General features: G+C 36.0%; 1 protein-coding gene across 5 annotated transcripts in view; it reads left to right on the top strand.

The window, feature by feature from the left end:
• The window catches only part of LOC145249669 (coatomer subunit gamma-2-like), a 344043-nt gene that overhangs the window by 207055 nt on the left and 113559 nt on the right, over positions 1 to 23429 (top strand). For all 5 annotated transcript variants that reach the window (XM_080111454.1, XM_080111455.1, XM_080111456.1 and 2 more), the window contains 4 exons: positions 10509 to 10612; positions 11964 to 12092; positions 13867 to 13941; positions 20870 to 21012. In XM_080111454.1, coding sequence (XP_079967580.1) covers positions 10509 to 10612; positions 11964 to 12092; positions 13867 to 13941; positions 20870 to 21012 — 451 coding nt within the window. The remainder of the gene's footprint in view (positions 1 to 10508; positions 10613 to 11963; positions 12093 to 13866; positions 13942 to 20869; positions 21013 to 23429) is intronic.

Here is a 23429-nt window from a genome sequence, read left to right as displayed (position 1 = left end):
GTGTATTACGTCTTGATTTGTTATGCTGAGTTACGTCTAACCTTTGTATGCATGTTAATTCCTTGTACGTCGGGAACGCTGTTATGACAAGCAATGACAGCTACAGAGAGAAAATGCACAGTCAAGGGGGAAATAACTCTGTCGTCTTAGCCGTTACTATAACAACCAGAAATTAAACAATTAGACGATCACTAAAAGACGGCTACTGGGTTTTTGTTGCAGTGGGGAACGTACTAATTATGATCGTTCCCAGCCTAGGGGTCCTCTGGGCTATATAACACTTTGTCTCTCTCCCGTTTCTTACTGTCTTTGTCTCTCTCCCGTTTCTTACTGTCTTTGTCTCTCTCCCGTTTCTTACTGTCTTTGTCTCTCTCCCGTTTCTTACTGTCTTTGTCTCTCTCCCGTTTCTTACCGTCTCTCTCCCGTTTCTTACCGTCTCTCTCCCGTTTCTTACCGTCTCTCTCCCGTTTCTTACCGTCTCTCTCCCGTTTCTTACCGTCTCTCTCCCGTTTCTTACCGTCTCTCTCCCGTTTCTTACCGTCTCTCTCCCGTTTCTTACCGTCTCTCTCCCGTTTCTTACCGTCTCTCTCCCGTTTCTTACCGTCTCTCTCCCGTTTCTTACCGTCTCTCTCCCGTTTCTTACCGTCTCTCTCCCGTTTCTTACCGTCTCTCTCCCGTTTCTTACCGTCTCTCTCCCGTTTCTTACCGTCTCTCTCCCGTTTCTTACCGTCTCTCTCCCGTTTCTTACCGTCTCTCTCCCGTTTCTTACCGTCTCTCTCCCGTTTCTTACCGTCTCTCTCCCGTTTCTTACCGTCTCTCTCCCGTTTCTTACCGTCTCTCTCCCGTTTCTTACCGTCTCTCTCCCGTTTCTTACTGTCTCTCTCCCGTTTCTTACCGTCTCTCTCCCGTTTCTTACCGTCTCTCTCCCGTTTCTTACCGTCTCTCTCCCGTTTCTTACCGTCTCTCTCCCGTTTCTTACTGTCTCTCTCCCGTTTCTTACTGTCTCTCTCCCGTTTCTTACTGTCTCTCTCCCGTTTCTTACTGTCTCTCTCCCGTTTCTTACTGTCTCTCTCCCGTTTCTTACTGTCTCTCTCCCGTTTCTTACTGTCTCTCTCCCGTTTCTTACTGTCTCTCTCCCGTTTCTTACTGTCTCTCTCCCGTTTCTTACTGTCTCTCTCCCGTTTCTTACTGTCTCTCTCCCGTTTCTTGCCGTGTCTCTCTCCCGTTTCTTACCGTGTCTCTCTCCCGTTTCTTACCGTGTCTCTCTCCCGTTTCTTACCGTGTCTCTCTCCCGTTTCTTGCCGTGTCTCTCTCCCGTTTCTTGCCGTGTCTCTCTCCCGTTTCTTGCCGTGTCTCTCTCCCGTTTCTTGCCGTGTCTCTCTCCCGTTTCTTACCGTGTCTCTCTCCCGTTTCTTGCCGTGTCTCTCTCCCGTTTCTTGCCGTGTCTCTCTTCCGTCTTTGTCTCTCTCCCGTTTCTTGCCGTGTCTCTCTCCCGTTTCTTGCCGTGTCTCTCTCCCGTTTCTTGCCGTGTCTCTCTCCCGTTTCTTGCCGTGTCTCTCTCCCGTTTCTTGCCGTGTCTCTCTCCCGTTTCTTGCCGTGTCTCTCTCCCGTTTCTTGCCGTGTGTTTCTTGCCGTGTCTCTCTCCCGTTTCTTGCCGTGTCTCTCTCCCGTTTCTTGCCGTGTCTCTCTCCCGTTTCTTGCCGTGTCTCTCTCTCTCTCCCCGTTTCTTGCCGTGTTCTCTCTCCCGTTTCTTGCCGTGTCTCTCTCTCTCTCTCCCGTTTCTTGCCGTGTCTCTCTCTCTCTCTCCCGTTTCTTGCCGTGTCTCTCTCTTCTCTCTCCCGTTTCTTGCCGTGTCTCTCTCTCTCTCTCCCGTTTCTTGCCGTGTCTCTCTCTCTCTCTCCCGTTTCTTGCCGTGTCTCTCTCTCTCTCTCTCCCGTTTCTTGCCGTGTCTCTCTCTCTCTCTCCCGTTTCTTGCCGTGTCTCTTCTCTCCCGTTTCTTGCCGTGTCTCTCTCTCTCTCTCCCGTTTCTTGCCGTGTCTCTCTCTTCTCCCCGTTTCTTGCCGTGTCTCTCTCTCTCTCTCCCGTTTCTTGCCGTGTCTCCTCTCTCTCCCGTTTCTTGCCGTGTCTCTCTCTCTCTCTCCCGTTTCTTGCCGTGTCTCTCTCTCTCTCTCCCGTTTCTTGCCGTGTCTCTCTCTCTCTCTCCCGTTTCTTGCCGTGTCTCTCTCTCTCTCTCCCGTTTCTTGCCGTGTCTCTCTCTCTCTCTCTCCCGTTTCTTGCCGTGTCTCTCTCTCTCTCTCCCGTTTCTTGCCGTGTCTCTCTCTCTCTCTCCCGTTTCTTGCCGTGTCTCTCTCTCTCTCTCCCGTTTCTTGCCGTGTCTCTCTCTCTCTCTCCCGTTTCTTGCCGTGTCTCTCTCTCTCTCTCTCTCCCGTTTCTTGCCGTGTCTCTCTCTCTCTCTCCCGTTTCTTGCCGTGTCTCTCTCTCTCTCCCGTTTCTTGCCGTGTCTCTCTCTCTCTCTCCCGTTTCTTGCCGTGTCTCTCTCTCTCTCTCCCGTTTCTTGCCGTGTCTCTCTCTCTCTCTCCCGTTTCTTGCCGTGTCTCTCTCTCTCTCTCCCGTTTCTTGCCGTGTCTCTCTCTCTCTCTCCCGTTTCTTGCCGTGTCTCTCTCTCTCTCTCCCGTTTCTTGCCGTGTCTCTCTCTCTCTCTCTCTCCCGTTTCTTGCCGTGTCTCTCTCTCTCTCTCTCCCGTTTCTTGCCGTGTCTCTCTCTCTCTCTCTCCCGTTTCTTGCCGTGTCTCTCTCTCTCTCTCCCGTTTCTTGCCGTGTCTCTCTCTCTCTCTCCCGTTTCTTGCCGTGTCTCTCTCTCTCTCTCCCGTTTCTTGCCGTGTCTCTCTCTCTCCCGTTTCTTGCCGTGTCTCTCTCTCTCCCGTTTCTTGCCGTGTCTCTCTCTCTCCCGTTTCTTGCCGTGTCTCTCTCTCTCCCGTTTCTTGCCGTGTCTCTCTCTCTCCCGTTTCTTGCCGTGTCTCTCTCTCTCTCTCTCCCGTTTCTTGCCGTGTCTCTCTCTCTCTCTCCCGTTTCTTGCCGTGTCTCTCTCTCTCTCTCTCCCGTTTCTTGCCGTGTCTCTCTCTCTCTCTCTCCCGTTTCTTGCCGTCTCTCTCTCTCTCTCTCCCGTTTCTTGCCGTCTCTCTCTCTCTCTCTCCCGTTTCTTGCCGTCTCTCTCTCTCTCTCTCCCGTTTCTTGCCGTGTCTCTCTCTCTCCCGTTTCTTGCCGTGTCTCTCTCTCTCCCGTTTCTTGCCGTGTCTCTCTCTCTCCCGTTTCTTGCCGTGTCTCTCTCTCTCCCGTTTCTTGCCGTGTCTCTCTCTCTCCCGTTTCTTGCCGTGTCTCTCTCTCTCCCGTTTCTTGCCGTGTCTCTCTCTCCCGTTTCTTGCCGTGTCTCTCTCCCCGCCTCCCTGTCTCTCTCTCTCCCGTTTCTTGCCGTGTCTCTCTCTCCCGTTTCTTGCCGTGTCTCTCTCCCCGCCTCCCGTCACGCTTCCTCCCCGCCTCCCGTCACGCTTCCTCCCCGCCTCCCGCGTCCCTCGCTGTCTCCCCGCGCCTCGCGTCCCTCACTGTCTCCCCGCGCCTCGCGTCCCCCACTGTCTCTCTTTCCCCCTCCAGCCTGGCGCCCCCCACTGTCTCTGTCTCTCCTCCCCGCCTCGTGTCCCTCACTGTCTTCCCCCACGCTTTGTGTCCTTCACTGGAAAATATTGCTGACCACCTACAGAAACTGATAAATTGTCCGGGCTTATTTCATTACAGACACATCAATCAATTAATTCACATTTCAGTATTTTTCAAAATTCTTGGATATGTTATTAATTTCGACACTCATTCATTTTTCATAATTTTAACCCACATTATAGCTTTTCACCCCCTTACAAAAAATAACATTGATGTATTGTCTGAGTAGATTATTTCATTACAGACACACAAAAAAATTAACTCGCATTTCATCATTTTTTCATAATTCTTGAATATGTTACTAATTTTGACTATCTTTTTTCATAATTTTAACCCACACTATACCCCCCCCCCACTCTTACGAAAATAATAATTTTGATATATTCTCTGGGCAGATTATTTCATGAAAAAAACACCAATCAATTAACTCATATTTCATTATTTTTTATAATTCCTGGATATGTTACTAATTCTGACAATCATTTTTGGTAATCTTAACCCACATTATCGCTCCACTCCTTCTTACGAAAATAATAACTTTGATATATGGTCTGGGCTGATTATTTCATTACAAACACACCAATCAATTAACTCACATTTCATCATTTTTCATAATTCTTGGATATGTTACTAATTTTGGACAATTTTTCATAATTTTAACCCACATTACTGCACCCCTTATGAAAATGATAACTTTGATATATTATCTGGTGTATTTTTCATTACAAACACACTAATCGATTTATTCACATTATATATGAGTTAATTGATTGGTGTTTTTTTCATTGTTAATAATTCTTGGATATGTTACAAATTTCAACAATCATTTTTTATAATTTTAACCCACATTGTTACCCCCCCCCCTTTCAAAAATAATTATTTTGATACATTGTCTGAGTTGTTTATTTCATTACAAACATACCAATCGATTTATTCACATTGCATCAGTTTTCATAATTCTTGGAGATGTTACTAATTTCGACAATCATATTTCATAATTTTAAACATACATTATAACCCACCCCCTTACAAAAATAATAACTTTGTTATATTGTCTGGGTTGTTTATTTCATTACAAACACATCAATCGATTTATTCACATGTGTAGTACCCATATTAAAAAAATACAACCAATTTATAATGAAATCATGTATTTTGAAAAACTGCTGAGTCATTTTCCGGAGGTGACGTCATGTGTTGATGATGGTGAGGGGGAGAAGCACGATTATGTTACTTTAAAAAGTACTCTGGAGACCGCCAAACATTCTTTTTTTAGGTGAGGTTGGGGGTGTGGGGAATTAGTGCTTGTTCATTCTCCCAAGTATTACCACCATTTTTTCTGGGAGGGGGCCAGTAGATGATTTCACTGAAATGCTGCATCAGAACAGATACTACACTTTGATCTAAGCCAAAAGGCCAAGTAAGTGTAATATAGTTTTCTACCAGGCATTACCTCCTTATAAAAAAAGATACAAAATAACTGACACAGCATATAGTTTAAGAGGTGGAGAGGGGAATATGAAGTAAGGGCCGGAAATGGCTGAAGCAGTTTACAATCTCAAAATTACTTTATCTAATATATAAAAGCTGAAACAGCTTACGATTTAGACATTACATTATTTCATGTATGTTTTTAATGGTGGGCCGTGAGGTAACAGATATGAAATCAGTCCAGGAAATGGCTGAAACCGTTTACGAATTAAACATTACTATATTTTATTCATATTTTTAACAGTGGGGTGAGGTATATAGAGTCAGTCCCAGAAATGGCTGCAACATTTTACGTTTTAGAAATTAATTTATTTAATGTATATTTGTAACAATGACTTGTGGGGGATAAGAAGTCAGTGCTGGAAATGGCTGAAACATTTTCTTTTTTTCTTTTTTTTTTTTTTTCTTTTTTTTTTTTTTTTTTTTTAAATGCAAAAACATAAAAAAAATGAGTTGGTGTCATCAGTTAGAATTGAAATTAAAAAGAACCGAGCGTTCCAGCCTGAGAAAAAAAACAAAATGTCAGCTAATGCTAAATGAACATTTTACATGTAAATTCGCTGATGTCTGTATGCGATATACATGCATGTAAGCAAAGATATTATTCGTTATAAACCACCCTTAGTGCATGAATATTATTTCCTGAGAATTTCAGTGCTATGTGAATAGTAGTTCAAAATGTTCTTTTATGAACATTACAAAGTAAGGTCTAAAAATTTGATTTAAATTGAATCTAAAAATTCCTTGAATTTTATTATGTACACTTATGTTGCACTTTATTATATTGCACTTAAAAAAATTTATTTTTAAATTATATATGTCATTAATTATTAAATAATGGATAAACTTCATTTAAATTCACCTCTCTCTCTCTGTATATGTATAAAATCTGTATGAGGGGCATTTCTAAAGTAACGCCTCCTAAATTTTTATTTCACCGGAATGGATCACAGAATTATAAATTGGATTATTATGGTGACTGAACTTATACCTTTATGACCTGAAAGTTTCATTTCTCTATTGCAGATATTGATGGTGTGAAACTCTAAGAAAGAAACTGTCATGGACATGTGTCACAAGCATTGAATTTTTGGCAAAAGTGCATTGAAAATAGTAGTGACTATGTAGAAAAATAAATTCTGGGGCACAAATTGTCACTCATTTTAATGGTACCACTCCTGTGTTTGTAGCTCCTTAACTTTTTAAGTTGAAATAAAATAAGGGGTTTTACTTTTGAAACTATTCTCATATTTCTCTTTCTATAAAGAGAGAGAAATATCCTATTTATCTCTTTAATATATCAGGTTGATGAGAAAGTTCTTGTGGAATTTATAATTTTGATTTTAAATGATGCATTTTCAAGAAAGTTTTTATATTTTTACTTTATATGAAGTTGAAGACAATCCACACACAATTGTTCGAGAACTTGCTTCTGAATTAAACATAACGTATACAATGATTTCCAACCACTTGAGAGAAATAAACTGAATGACAACCAAAAGAAATGCTGTTATGAAGTGTTATCTTCCCTTCTGTTACACAACAAGAACAACCCGTTTCTCAACCATGTTGTGACTTGTGGTGAAAAGTGGGTTCTGAACTTGTAACACTTTGCAGAAAGAATTGTTTTCGTCTTTCTAGACAATTTCCTGTTGCAGTGATACAAACATTCACGTGCTGACATCTTTTTAGGCTAACCTTCATTTTTAAAAATTAGTCTGAAATCGTCTTTTCTAATTAATGATTGATGGGAGATGACTTGTTGATTTTCTGTCCATCTTATTTCTCGAATCCACTCAACCTATCTTTGGACTACTGCACTATTCAGAAAAACAAATTCCATAATTTCAGCTGCATTGAAAATTATTCAACTGGATTTAAATTTGGATTTGATTCTTTCTAAAGAATTATTTTCGCCTTTTGGATTACGTTTGAAAGAATTTTCATGCAAGCTTCAATATTATGCCCGGTTTGTTTTTATTATTTTTTACATTCCCTATATTTTTTTCACCTGCTGTTTTTAAAGGACATACAATCTATGGCTATAACATATTGCGATTTCATTTAATGCCATAACCAGAAAATTCTAGCATTGCTACAAATATAATTTACTGATTTCTTTATGTCCTCTGATGAGAAGAATAGCAAGAATAGCATTCTTTGAAACTCCGCAGAATAAGGATTTGTAAATTGTTTTCTGGAGTATTCTGTTGAACAATAAATTTGATTGTAAATTTCAACTTAGTTTTTTATTTTATTTTTCTCTTATACATACATATATTTATACATTTTTTCTTCATAAACTTCAGTTTCGATTTAAACTGATGCAGATAAGTCATATTGTATATATTTTTTCTTTTTGAAATCACAACTTTATAATATGAATCGATAGAAGATTGACTTTAATAATATATACGAAATCTGCATAAATTAAAATATATTTAAGCATATTTTACAACTGGGCTATGCCAGGTGTCTCTGCTAACTTAGATAAATACTTTTGCAGCTTTAACAAAAGAGCTACAATAATATCAGGGCATCTCCATTTACGCTGAACATCTACAGAATGCCAACATCAATATATTACATATAAAAGAGTTTGCTGTGGAATTTTCACAGGTTGCGCTAGTACATTTTTAAAAGGATTGGTGCATGCATGAGAGCATAAATGTGTTTGATAAAATCCGAAACTATTGGATTGATTATTATGGAATATGTGTTCTAGATCACAGAATTAACGTGGGCACATTATTTGTTTTATAAACTTTAAGGGAGTGCTGCCATCAAAGCTGTACCATATCCTCCTGAGAAAGAAAAACATTAAAATTTAAAAATTAATACTTTATTAATTGATTATATCTGTCCTGGGGCCAGGTATTCTACTAGTGTATGTGCAAGACATTTATACATACACATTTTTTAAAATTTCAATTAAAAATTAAATAAAATATAATCTTAAAAAATTGAATAACAGAAAAATATTTCTTACGGGGCATGAAAATGGTTAAAAAAATTTTTTTTATAAACTTTAAAAAAATAGGATATAAAATTTTATTCAAAATTTATCAACGCATGTTAGGCAAAATAAAGGAATCACCTGGAAATGTTAAATAAATCTATTTTTCTACAGTTTAGGACTAGAGGAATTTTGTATCATTGTTTGGCTAAAACCATTTCTACTTTTTTACAATGATGAGGGAAGGAGATACCAAGTTTTTTTTCCCCCTCAAAATACACAAATGTATTATAGTATTTGGAGATTGTGGTGGTCAAGTTAGATGGTCTACTTCACTTGAGTATTTATGGCATTCAGTTACAAATAGAAACATTATCATCCTGGTAGATGGCATTTCTGTCTGAAAACAGTTTCCCAACCATCGGATGAACTGGATCAACCAAGATTTTCAAATAATCATGACTATTGATCTTTCCATGCAGGGAAACTATAAGATCAGCAGATTTCCAAGATATAACTCCTCAAATCCTTATCAATCTACACCATCCATGTTTAACAATTGAAAGAAAGTCTGAATGGAATGATCCTTTTCAGCTGTCTCCAAACATACACATGGCCAGAGGTTGGGAATAAAGGATGATTCATTGGAGAAAATATTCTTTCACTGCACTTGAGACTAATTTTTGACATTTCTCCACCACTCTAAATGTTTTCAATATTTATGTTCAAAAGAAGTGGTTTTCTGATAACAGCCAATCCAATCTTATGAAGCTTTCTGCTGTTTTTGTCGAAACAGAATCATTCAAATGATTAAGCTTTGCTGTAATTTTAGGTGTTATGGTTTTGTGCTCTTTTTTGACTATCCTTGAAAGTGCTCTATGATCTCTTTAAGATATCTTCAACTTTCTTCCAAAATTTTAAGAGGAAGATGTTTTCCTTTTTTACATGCTGTCATCACTCTTGATATTGTCATCATTTCCGGTTATAGTAGCACCTGCCATATAGGCACCAACAATCTGCGCTCTTTGGAAATCTGATCTGTCATTTTAATATGCACTATCTGAATTAAAAATTAATTTTAACAACTTAATGTAGGATAACAATAACCATGAATTAAAAAAATGAAACCCACATTTTGGTAATTTTTTTTTTTTTTTTTTTTTTTCCAATTTTTATAGGGATTTTAAAATTTATGCAAAATTGACAAAGGTTTCATTTTGGGCATTTCTTCGTTATTAGAATAAAATTCTGAAAATCGTAAAGTAAAACCAATGGTATTTATGTATTTGTCATGTCGCACTAATAAACATTAATAAAAATTCCGAAAAACAATAAGGTAGAAACTTATTAATGAAAACAAGTTTATGAAGATAATTAGCAAAAATTGAGATTTGCTAAATTAACTGAAGCTTTCAGAAAATATTTAACTTAGAATTCAACCTCTCCACTTTCTTTTTTAAGCAAAACTCAATTTTTGCTAATCTTAAACACCCCATGTTGTTTAATCTATATATTTATAAAGGTAAGAATGTAGATCAGGACACTTCTCAACCTATATACTCAGCAGATTTTTGATTTACAAACTTGAAATTTAGTATATTGGATATTCAGACATGTGGGAAACTTTTAACCCGTTTTCATCTGAAAAAAAAAAAACGGGCTGCTAAGGGGTCAAAATTGAAAATTTGGTACGTGGGGGTCATCAAATTTTTATGTTTGCTATTTCATGAATGCACATGCATGAATGGTTCACTTGGCAAATTCATTGTTCAAAATAAGTAGGTTTGAAAACTCTTTTTAAAGAGTGTGTCAAGCTGACCTAATGGTTATTGTACTTGACTCGCAGTCTTAGGTTTTGATTTCGATCTCAGCTCGAGTATCTTTTACTTACAAGTAGTGAACTGTTTAGAAAAAACAATATTCACATGCACATGTCTCAGTTTCTGTATGAATTAAAATATATTTATGTGTATTTTACAATTGGGCAACACTGGGTGGTCTGCTAGTTCCTCTATATAAGTCAAGTTTGTAAATTTGTACACGATTACGACTTTTAGTATGGCAATACTCATAACTTTTTTTGACAGTTTTGTTATAATCCTATTATAATCATTCACAAACAGTTGTTTCCTCATTTAACGACTTATCAGTGTAACAAGATACAAAGTTCAGCTGCGTTATCAGCAGTTTGGCATTTTACCTTGTACAACTATACCCAATCTCCACTTGAAGTAAAGGAAATAATGTTTTACATCTGCGTTTAATATAATTTTCCTTATCTTATCTTTTCTGGATGAATTGTTTTCAACTAAAATACATAAGACGAAACCATTTTTCTGTTTTAAATCCAGATGTCAGCTTGATACAGATGATGAAGTTAGGGACCGTGCAACATTCTATGTAAATGTCCTTAAACAGTACCAAAAGGCTTTGAACTCTGCTTATATTCTCAATGGTAAGTAGAAAGAAAGATATTTTATTAAAAGAATTATCAAAATTCCAACCACCAGTTGATTATAATGACAATAACAATTTGTTAAAATCAGTTGTCCAAAATCAGATATATATAACCAGAGTAATTATCTGTTTATAATAAAAACAAAACAATCTATTTCTTTCTGTTGCATCATCAGTTTATTAATGATTGAACAAATTTCCTTATTACCATTGCAAGATTTTATTTGTGAGAAAGGTTACCAGTTACCTAGCAGAATAAAAAAAACAATTGTTTGGTAAAGGATGTATTGACTCACTTGTAGGGTCAACAGGCAATTAGCATATAAAATATGAATACCGTTGGTCATTCAACTAAAGCATATTAGTTTGGGTTTTCCTTTACCACTAGAGTTTGCACTGTCGTTAGAATGAGAGTACATTCACTCTCATCATCTCTTTGTGCAACTATCTGTCTTAATGAAACTAGTAACAGGAATTTGCTATAGAAGATAAAATAAAATTCATCCTAAATAAAAAAAAAAGTAAAAAAAACTAACACTAAATCCTTTGTGCAATGATAAATGCAGATAAGTAGTTATAAGTGATAATAACTCTGTGAACTATATGCAGAGTTATGTTGAGTTTATTGCATCACTAATACCCTTGGGAAAGGTGTGGATCCATATTCCCAGCTTTGGACTAGTAGACTACAATTCTTAGGTAAGACAACTAATCTAAAGAAAAGAAAACTTACAGTTAATGAGTTCTGGAGCCCTACTATTATAGGTCGCCTTGAGAAACTGTGTTGTAGAAACTTTCATAAATGCTTTAAGCGGCATGGGTTGCCAAATTTCAATTGTAAAAAGGATGCTAAAAATAAGTGTATTCACTTTTAGTAAGATCTTTTTATAAGAAGAGTAATGTTAGAATTTAAATGGAATTGAACATATGAGTGAATATATATATATATATATATATATATTTATTCAGTAAAATGCATACTATACTGGTAGAAGATCAAGAGAAACAATTTCCTTCTGTTTACATAACAAAAATAATTGATAAGAAATGTAAATCGCCTTTTAAAACTTGTAAATTCAAAGATGACTAAGTATAAAATTTTAAAGGAGTCATGTAAAGTGGAAGGTAACATTTTCACTGCTTTTGTTGAAACCTTTTTTTTTTTCAAAGTTTAAAATTTCAACTTGATATTTTTATTTTATTTCTTTTGCAAAGTTTAAAATTTCAACTTGATATTTTTATTTTATTTCTTTTGCAAAGTTTAAAATTTCAACTTGATATTTTTATTTTATTTCTTTTGCAAAGTTTAAAATTTCAACTTGATATTTTTATTTTATTTCTTTGTCTAGGTTTACAGGTGTCTGTTGTTGGGTTGGAAAGAGCTCTGCATCAATATACCAACAATGACTCTTCAGAAACCGCATTTGATATGAAGACTGTCCCACTAGAGACTCAACCTTTGGTAGAACAAAGAACAGGTAACCTTTTTTCTTTTTACACCCAAGCATTTTTTTATTTTGTTTTTTTTACCAGGCTACTTTAGTTAGGTTACTATTTTCAGTGAATGAGCAATTTCTTCACTATCTACATTTATCATCTATATTCTCTTTGACAAGAAGTTCAACACTGTTCAGTTATTGTTAGGTCTCCAATGATCACAATTAAGGAGGTTGACTGTGTCCATTTGCCACTATCCATGGTCCTACTCGATTTCTTTCCATGTTCTCCTAGGGCCCACTTTCTCAGCTGGGGTTGTAGAATATACAGGCTGCACTTCAGTAGAGGGGATAGACCCTTTGACTGAGGCCTCCTGTTAGCTGTAGGTGGCAACTCATAAAGTGTCAGGACAGAATCCTGGTGGTTGAACAGTCATTGATCTGGCAACACTGTGGTTAATGGCTTGCAACACACCACTTTGGCTCTTACTTAGTCTGATGGGCAGTTGAATGGGGCTTGATCCGATCAATCGGCTGGTCTTGACATGCCCTAACTTATATATAAATATTTTTCTCCCAACCGTATTATCTGATCTGCTCTTGTGGAACACTTCCCAACCCTTTATGTGAGCTAGAAAGCAGGGACTGAGAGTCAACTGATGACTCCTGTCTATTGAGCAAAACAAAACCCAGAATTTGGCAGAGAATTGGATTTTTTTCTTGGCACAAGTATATTGGCATTGTATCCCCATCTCGGCTAAGGCAAATGGATTACTCCCTTGGTTCATTCTCAGCCGTAGTTAAACTTCGTGGTAGGTGGTGGAGCATAGGATCAATGAAAATCAAAACTCGATCATGGCTTCCTCTTTTAAAAAATCCAAATCTGAAACTGAAAATTTATTCTTATTGAATCACTGGATGAATTTAAACTAGACAAATTATCCTCTTTTCTGATGGAAAAAGTAATATCAAGTAGATAAAATCCAAAAGTGTTTTTAAAATATTTTAAATGGCAATCTGCTAGTGGAATTCAAATAAAGAAACATGCATAAAATTTGCTCAAAATTAATACATTCTACAATATCAAATGCAAAGCATATTCACATGCTAGATTAAATACCTCAAAAGGTGTTATAAGAAGCAGAGAGCTTTCATTAGCAACACTAGAAGAAATTGAAACAAATGGATGTTAAAGAATATGAGAATTATCATCAGACAAAACAACGAAACTATATAGACATACGTATATACTCACCTTTGATAAACTATCAATACCAGAAGATATCAGGATTGGTTGTACAATAGAAAGGGTAGAGAAATTTATACCAGTTTCCCTGCAACGTTTTAAATGTAAGAAATTTGGTTTTCACAAAGATATTTGTAGAGGACACCAAGTGTGTGGGAAGTGTGAACATGATCTAAACCATACAGAGTGAGTGTAAAAATATAAAATATGCAAACTGTCATGAGGAACACCCTGCCTTTTCAAGAACTTGTGATGTCTACAAAAAAGAAAAGAGGATAATGTATGTAAAACACAAAAAAATTACCATTAAAATTTTATTTCATTTATTTTTTTTTTTTTTAGGGGGAAGGGCGTTCTCTAACTCTGATCAGTGTATCATTCAAAATAATGAAAATCTTTTAACAGTATGATAATCAGATAATTGTCCTAACTTGGATATTTTTAGGGCATTAACAATATAGAATTTTTCAAGTATTGGCAAACCAATATATGTATTTTTAATACTTTTTTTTAATTCTAGAATTCTGTTTAAATTTGCTTTCAACAAGAGAAATTCTGACTTTTTTTCAGTAATGGAACCAGGTGAGACTATCAGCCCCAAACCAGCTGATAAAGTGGCCTCATCCAGACAAGATATCTACGCTGGTAAGTATTTTCATTTCATTATTGAACCACTTGATATGAACACAGATTATGGAATATGATAAACAGTTCAAATCCACGGTGTATGTATATATATTTACTTGCATTATAATACCATTGGGAAAGATACGAACAAGCCTCTCCCACTATTAGTAAAATAGTAACTTGTATTCAATGAATCATTTACAATTTCAGCATTAAATAATCTAAAAGTGTTAATGTAGTATATCACATACCTTTTTTCTTTTTCTTGCTACATGGCTTTAAAAAGATGTTCAGTTTCTATCATTCTAAGTATTATGACTAGTAATTCTGCCTTTTTTTTTATAATTATATAAAAAGGCATTTTTTTTTTTTTTAATTTCAATATACTTTTTTGAATCCTGATAACAAACAAGGTTTTGTAGGTTTTATATAGTGATATTTCTAGGCCCATGATTGTTCATTTCAGCTCTTCCTTTGCCAGAAAAATGTGAAATCCTTTTCCTATAGTGATTCAGTTATACAAATGTTTCTTACAGAGTGGTATTATTCACATGAAGCTTCTTGAGCATGTCATTCATGATAGTTTTCCAAGAATTGCTGATGCATTGAAGTTTTCAAAGAGGCCAGTAGGCATAGTCCAAATGTTTCAACAATCCATTTTGAAAACGGATTTCTTATTCTTTTTTTTTTTTCTTTCTTTTTTTTTTCTTTCTTTTTTTTTTCTTTCTTTTTTTTTTCTTTCTTTTTTTTTTCTTTTTTTTTTTCTTTTTTTTTCTTTCTTTTTTTTTCTTTCTTTTTTTTTCTTTCTTTTTTTTTCTTTCTTTTTTTTTCTTTCTTTTTTTTTCTTTCTTTTTTTTTCTTTCTTTTTTTTTCTTTCTTTTTTTTTCTTTTTTTTTTCTTTCTTTTTTTTTTCTTTCTTTTTTTTTCTTTCTTTTTTTTTTCTCCTACTCATGTTCACCCCTTACAAAGCATATTGCCACTTGGACATAAGAGGCTACTATTTGGGGCCATGTCTAGGAAAGATTCAAAAGATATTTGTTTGTTACATTTAAACTTCTGCATATCAGTACAGCCAGGGAAGCAGGCAGCAGGAAGGGAATTCCAAAGTCTAGCTGGTCGAGGGAAGAAACTATTAGAATAGAAAGCTTTCTGGCATTTAGGGACAACAACAGTGAAGGTGTGAGATCTTACTGCTAAGCGGGTTTGTCGGGGATATGTACGTCGAGGGGGTACAAATGAAATATGTTCATCAGAACACATTCCATTAAAATATTTGTAAAACAGACACAGTGATTGATGCAGCATTGCGGCGATGAGACAGAGCCTGGAGCTTAGTTGATTAAGTGGGACCGATTAGATTGAAATCTCTTTTTTGGACTTTATCTAAGAGGGAGAAACTAGTGGTAGATGCATCAGTTCAGATATGGCAACAATACTCCATGCATGGGTGAATGGTGGCCTTGTAAAGGTACAAGATACTCTCAGGCGTGAGTAGTCTTCTAGCTCGATAGAGGAAACCCACCTTCTTTGCAGTGTCCTCTATGTATCTCTTCCAGTTCATATTGCCCGCAAATGCTAGGTCAAGAAGTTTGAAAGTAGAATAGTCGGGTAGGATGCTATTTGTCATGGATATAGGCAGTTGGAGAGGCGTCTTGTAATTGTTAAAGGAGAGTAGCTTAGTTTTACTAGCATTAAATATTATCATCCATTTGCGGCCTCATTCCACTATTTTCTAACAATTTTGCCTTTGTCTTAGATTTATGTACATCTGTTCTTCCCTCGTGCATATTATAGAGCGTTGTATCATCAGTAAATATACCCATCTCGGACACAATATTATCAGGGATGTCGTTTATGAATATCAGGAATAATAATGGTCCAAGGATTGACCCCTGAGGCACTCCCACATTAATATTATGCTGCTTGGATGTACGTCCGTCAATAACAACCTGTATGCTTCTATTGTCTAAGAAGAATCTAATTATATTTAGTATACGTCCAGTTATACCATATGATTTAATTTTCATTAGCAGCCCTTTATGCCAGACTTTGTCAAAGGCCTTGGGTATATCAAGGGCTACAGCCCTGGCTTCACCCGCCTTATCCAGTACATGGTAAATGCGTTCAGAGATGAATGTTAAAATATCTGCAGTATTGCCTGAATCCATACTGTTTGTCAGAGAGATTTGCTTTTGCGAGGTGGTGAACTAGTGCTTGATTAAGGTATCAAAGATTTTAGTGAAGAGTGGGAGGAGACTAATGGAACAATAATTGAGAGGGTCTGTTCTTTCACCAGAATTCTTGTACACTGGTACTACGGAGGCTATCTTCCAGTTCTATGGGAAGCAAGATTCAGCAAAGTATTTATTGTAGAGCTTGGAAAGTATGGGGACTAGCTCAGCTGAACATTTTTTAATTAGTAATGCAGGGATGAGATCAGGCCAACACGCTTTAGAGGTGACTAAGTTTTTTATGATATTGCGGACATGAGTAGGGGTGATTTTTACATCATCTAATGTGGCTTCAGTCAACATAAGGAAATTTGACTAGTCACAAGTTCCTATCTTTTGCAATTCAATGCGTTCCCTGATTATTTCAGCATGCTTTCTTTTGACTGTTGCTATTTCACTCTTACAATGATTTCTAGCATCTACGGATTTTGCCTATTTGTATTTGACTTATGACATACAAACTGGCAGAATGCATGCTGTCTTTGTGCAATGGCAGTTGCACAATCTGCAGTGAACCATGGGGGCTGAGTGGGGCTTGCTATAGTACTTCCGTGTGGGAACATGTGCTTCAATGCCCGCTTTGCACCATTCAATCGTCTCATTGGCATACTGTTCAGTAGGAAGAGAGAAGATATTGGTCCATGGGGCATCTCGGATGTGTTCTCTAATGGTTTCCCACTCAGCCCTGTTGTAGTAGCTTGTTGTTTTGAGTAATGGTTCTTCACCTTGAGATTGGGATTTAAATGTGATGTCAACTGATACCACTATGTAGTCTGTGTTTCCTAGTGGAGTGTGGGTATTAGTCACGAAACAACCAGAACAAAAGACTGAAGAAAGGAAATCTACAGCAAACGTTGAGGTTGGTGCTGTTGTTTTTGGGTAACACATAACTCCTTTTTAATGGAATCTTTGTTTCGAATGATTCGCTGTTTCGAATGATTCGCTGTTTCGAATGATTCGCTGTTTCGAATGATTCGCTGTTTCGAATGATTCGCTGTTTCGACTGATTCGCTGTTTCGACTGATTCGCTGTTTCGACTGATTCGCTGTTTCGACTGATTCGCTGTTTCGACTGATTCGCTGTTTCGACTGATTCGCTGTTTCGACTGATTCGCTGTTTCGACTGATTCGCTGTTTCGACTGATTCGCTGTTTCGACTGATTCGCTGTTTCGACTGATTCGCTGTTTCGACTGATTCGCTGTTTCGACTGATTCGCTGTTTCGACTGATTCGCTGTTTCGACTGATTCGCTGTTTCGACTGATTCGCTGTTTCGACTGATTCGCTGTTTCGACTGATTCGCTGTTTCGACTGATTCGCTGTTTCGACTGATTCGCTGTTTCGACTGATTCGCTGTTTCGACTGATTCGCTGTTTCGACTGATTCGCTGTTTCGACTGATTCGCTGTTTCGACTGATTCGCTGTTTCGACTGATTCGCTGTTTCGACTGATTCGCTGTTTCGACTGATTCGCTGTTTCGACTGATTCGCTGTTTCGACTGATTCGCTGTTTCGACTGATTCGCTGTTTCGACTGATTCGCTGTTTCGACTGATTCGCTGTTTCGACTGATTCGCTGTTTCGACTGATTCGCTGTTTCGACTGATTCGCTGTTTCGACTGATTCGCTGTTTCGACTGATTCGCTGTTTCGACTGATTCGCTGTTTCGACTGATTCGCTGTTTCGACTGATTCGCTGTTTCGACTGATTCGCTGTTTCGACTGATTCGCTGTTTCGACTGATTCGCTGTTTCGACTGATTCGCTGTTTCGAATGATTCGCTGTTTCGAATGATTCGCTGTTTCGAATGATTCAATTTTGTTATGTTACATGATTTTTTTCTTATTTTTTCTTAAGTATTTTTTCTTGATTATGAAAATTTTTGGCCATCCATTTGTGTATTCTGTAAGCTTATTAGCTCTGATTAAGCATTTTATTTTTCTTGATCTTTTCTCACTATAAGAATTTTACCTGATGTCTTTCTGAGCAATATTTTAGATTCTTCAATCTGACACTGTGTTCTTTTCGAATCAACCTTATGGATCTTTTTTGAATTATCCTCAAGGATGATTGTTGCTATAAGATCAGAGTCTCTAAAAATATCAGCTTCCTGACTAAATTGCACTAAACGTTGATGTTATTGTTTTTTGTTTTTTTTCTTTCCATCTGCAAAACTAAAAACAAACAATTTTTCGCTTTTTTCTTTTCTTTATCTCTTCATTTTTTTTTTGTTTTTGTTTTTAAATGGAGCCAACAGTTTGCCATGGTTCATTATGGATATGATCCTGGTTGGTGGCTGATCAGTTCATAACTCAGGAAAGCAAATATGCACACTGGAATACTTCACTTTACCTCTTACCTCCTGCACTAGAGAGAAGCCCGATTCCATCAGTCAGCTGGTTATGTCAAACCCAACCATATAAAACCCACCATTAATATTTCATTCATATTAAAAAATATGGTGGAAAGCAGTGGTTGAAGGTCAATGGATTAGAGTGAAAATAAACATTGACTGTGACATCCCTGACATATTTTTTTTACAAAACCCAAAAAGCAAAATCGAATGAAAACGGACGGTCATTGTTCCACCAAAGCTAGGGTGAATGGGTTTCCTTCTGGCACTTCCCATGAAGGGTTCCAAAGTGAGTGGGGATTAAGGGTGATGAAGGAAAACATAAGAACACATGAATCATTGTTCTTCTCAAAACTTTTGAGACCATATTTTAATGTCTCGGACATCTCCAGCTAAGAAAATAAAAAAAATATACAAAAAAAAGTAATCTCAAGAATTTCCCAAAATTCCTAATGGAATTAATAAAAAAAAAAATGAGTGCATAAGCATCAATAAAACCTGCTAAAAATGGAAAATTTCTATAACTGTGGATGCAAAGTTTTTTTGTTTTTTTTCTTGGGGGGGGGGGCTTTTTGTTATTTTCATTAAAAATTAAACATCTCAAGTTGTAAGAAATCATGAATTATCCCTATGACAAAAGAGATGACAGCATTAAAAAAAGATATTGGGATAGCCCATCTTTAAAATAGTGGTACTTGTGCATTTAACGAACCAGACGTAACTCAGCATTTGCTCTGCTTTGTCCGGCGCATGACGTCAACAGCCGAATAAAACCGAGCATTGGCGATAAAATAAAAACAACGCTACAACAAAATAACTGTACAATGAAATTGTAAAATGTAGAAACATAAAAAAAATTAAATAAGTAAAAAGCAAAAACTTACCGTTCATTTGTTTTTTTTTTTTTTTTATTATTATTGTTTGAAATTGTCTTCTGTTTTCAAAATAAATACATATAAAACAAGTTTTTTTTGTTAAATAATAGGAAACTTTTTTTTTGTCTGAACTGTTTTTTTTTTTCAATTTTTAACATAAAAAAACATTGTCTATGTCTTAAACACGTAAAAGTTAATATATTTTTTTTTTTTTTTTTTTTGCAACTCTTTATGTCAAATAAATGGAAAAAGTCTAAAAAAAAAGGGCAATAAAAAGCATGGGGGGGGGGGAGGAACAAGGCTTATTTGTACATTTTTTTTTCGCCAGAAACAAGGATTTCTTTTTATTTATTAGTGAAAGGAGGGTTTCGGCGTTCCTATTTGGTACAGTGACCAAGAAACCCTCCTTTTCGGCGGGGTCGTATCCAGACCGGTGTCAGAAGTCTGCCGACGTTGTGTTTTCTGCGGTTAAAAACGGACTCGTCGATTTCTACCGTATGGCCTGGGCCTCCAATCTGCCGGGGATTCCTAAGAAAATAGTCCCTGCATATATCACGCAGGAAATTTTTCCAATCCACAATTGTGTGGCGAGAACGTAACCCACATTCGCGATGGAGATTTTTTGTAGATGCCATCTCGAACGCCCATAAGTATATTTTTATTATACATGCGATGGTATGGTTAGTCGGGATTTTGAGAAGAAGGTCCCAATCCTAATGGAGGTCCATCAACGACATGTTACACCTCCAACCGTAAACGTCGGAAAGGCTTGTTCTCTTTGCAAGTACACAATCCTGGCCAAAATGTAAACACCTTTTCTCTTCTGCCAACAATTTCCGTTGCTGGCAAAAGTTTAGTGCAGCCTCTGGGGTCTGGAGCTGGTCCACAAGGTTTGTAATATTCATTATTATTTCGTCAGTTATCTTTTTAAAACAATTTTTTTTTTAAACTCTCTTTAAATAAGCGTTTCTTGAGTTGTGACACTCTTCCAATTGATAGCGAAATTCTCGTCTGCTTAATCGGCAACGCTCGATTTTATCCGGCTGTTGACGTCATGCGTCGGACAAAGCCGAGCAAATACTGAGTTACGTCTGGTTCGTTAAATGCACAAGTACCAAAATAGTAAATAGTAAGTGCTATTTAAGGACGATGAGAATATTGCAGACTGAATATACAAAGACAAACAAGTTTGCAACACTGCTAAAACTAGTGAATAGCATCAGAAAAGAAGACAACTTTTATGTATCAGTCACTATCAACAGGTCTGGCAATATAGAAAAGCCTGCAAAAGTTTTTGTCATTAAAGGAATAAGATATTTGAAAAAGCTGGGAAGAAAAAATTATTAGCAACACTAATTTCATTTGATGTTTGAGATTTAGTAAATGATGAGCACTGATGCCTGCAACTTGTCTGATATATAAGCAAACATCACTTATGCTTCTGATTTTATTTTAGTGGCAGTGTTTTCATTGCTTTTCTTTTATTTTCCAGAACAACTGTCACTCATTCCTGAATTTAGTAACCTTGGCCCATTGTTTAAGTCTTCAACAACACCAGTGGAATTAACAGAACAAGAGACAGAATATGTTGTGCGTTGTATCAAACACACATTCTCTCATTATATTGTATTTCAGGTCAGTAACAATCTGGTTATTTTAAAACTAAGTTGCAAGTTTGCACAAGTAACAGCACATGCATATATATAAATTAGCAGGTCTACTTGGAAACCTGGATTAAAAATAAATACGAGTTATCTGACTTGATCATATGTGGTATCTTAGCAAGGATAATCAAATTCTGTTTTTTAGGATATTTAATCAGAAATAAAGTGTTTAGAGATGATGATCCATATTATAAATAAAATTTTATTCATTTCAAGAAAAATATGTACGTTATTAAACAACAATAATTTGACTTCTAAATATCACACCATTATTATGGTCCTGGATATGACCTTAAACTATATCTGATGGTGAGGCCCCAGCTTGCAGGCCTTAGGGAGTGTGGAGCCACCCTTTAATTGCCATTGCTCCCAGGTCCACTCTGACCCGGAGTGGTAGTACATGTTATGGGTTAAATAGAATACGACCTGTTATGGTTTAAATAGAATACAACTTAAAAAACGAATATACTATATTAAAAAATCGTTCTTCAAAATCACCATATTTGGCGTTAAATAACCTGAAAAGGGTTGATATGCCGTAAAACAAAACAACCAACCAACCAACACCATCATTATAACCATCCACACATTGGTAATTCATTGTCAAGAAATATTTATTTTTAGAAAGCTATCACCAAATAGTTTTTATTTTTTAATATTGTAATATATTTATGAAAACAAATATGAGAAAAAATAGATACTGTAACTAGTAATACACACGGACGAAAAAACGCTTTGGATAATCACAGATTTCAAGGTAGTTCTACTAAAATAGCCATATTTTTTAAACCAAAGCACTTCAAGTCTTCAAATTACTACTGTTTTGTTCGGAAATGAATATACTTTCAAATGAATTAATAAATATGAATGTACATTATATATTTTAAGAGTTTTAAGCAAATAAAGTGATAAAAATGTGAACGTCATAAAATGGCGTTTTTGGTAAGGTTTTGTAATGACCTCCTCTGTTTTCTAAAGGTCCGTACCGTGATTGTATGAAGAATTTCGTCATGAAATTTGGAAACCAATCAGAAGAGGTGTTAATCTTAATACTGTCAAGTGTCCGAAATATTTTTGACCATTTCTTTTTTTGTCGTGTTAAAAATAAGACTTTAATATGACGAGTATCGAACATTTTGAAAAAAAAATTCTTCGGACACCCAGTAGTAAGTAAATCAATCTTTTTACTATCTTTATCAATTAAAAGTATTATTTTATGTTGAGTAGGACCGCGGTAATTGATAATTTAAAAGGACCTACCCAAAAAAAAAATTGTTTCTATTTCTCGAATTTGGTCAAATGAAGTTAGTAAGCAGCAGCAGCAGCTCCAGCCTGTAGAATCAGCGATAGTACAGTGTAAACAACACGCGTTCTTTAATTTTTATTCAAGAACGAATTAAGAAAAACATGAAAATATGAATATAAATGTTCTTATGTTTTAATTAGAGCTATTGTTATCAGAATAACATTAGTTTAGAACTATTCGGTTTTCAGAATGTATAATAACAACAATCCCAACCAATTCGGCATTATGAATCTGTTGCAATTTCTCACATTTCTCGTCAAATTTAAAAACATAGTTAAAAAAACAAAATAAACTTTTGTAGATATATAGCTTGCATGCACTTTTATTCTTTAAATTAGTTTTGAACAACGAATTAAAACAATGTTTTACTGCGAACAGCCACAAATGTTTTTTTTCAAAACCAAAATAAGTATCAAAATCCCGTTTATACATAGATTCGAAAAAGTTCTCAAAAAACAAATACATAACAAATAAATGTTATCAAAGGCAAGATAAGTTACTTTTCTACCTAACTGAATAATTTTCTAGTGTTTTTATTCAATGTAACATGTTTATTCAGCTCGAAAAACGTACAGTGTTTACCGATGTATTGGAAAATTTAAACTGGTGCCCGGCCCGACTCTCTTTGACATGGTAAGTTTGAGAAAAGGGGTTAAAAATAAAAAAAAGTATACAAAATACTGTTAAAAACTCACCGAATATATGTCAGCCCATGTCACGGTAACATATATTGAGCGAGTTTCTAGCAGTATTTTGTCTACTTTTTTATTTTTAACTCTTTTCCCCAAACTTACCGTTTCAAGAGAGTCGGGCGCCATTTTAAAAACATCGGTAAATACTGTTTCAAGCTGAATAAACATGTTACATTGAATAAAAACACTAAAAAATTATCCAGTTAGGTAGAAAAGTAACTTGCTTTTGATAACATTTATTTGTTATATATTTGTTTTTTGATAACTTTTTCGAATCTATGTGTATAGTAATACAAACCCTCAAAATCTATATCAATATTCTTGAAATTTTAAAAGCAGTTAGAAATTATTATTGTCTGTTTGTCCTAATTCTTGTAAAGTTTCACATCC

This window comes from Euprymna scolopes, chromosome 28 (genome assembly GCF_053919585.1).
Source record: "Euprymna scolopes isolate OS-2025 chromosome 28, ASM5391958v1, whole genome shotgun sequence".
Lineage (NCBI taxonomy): Eukaryota > Metazoa > Mollusca > Cephalopoda > Sepiida > Sepiolidae > Euprymna > Euprymna scolopes.
This window is presented reverse-complemented; position numbering and strand designations above follow the sequence as displayed.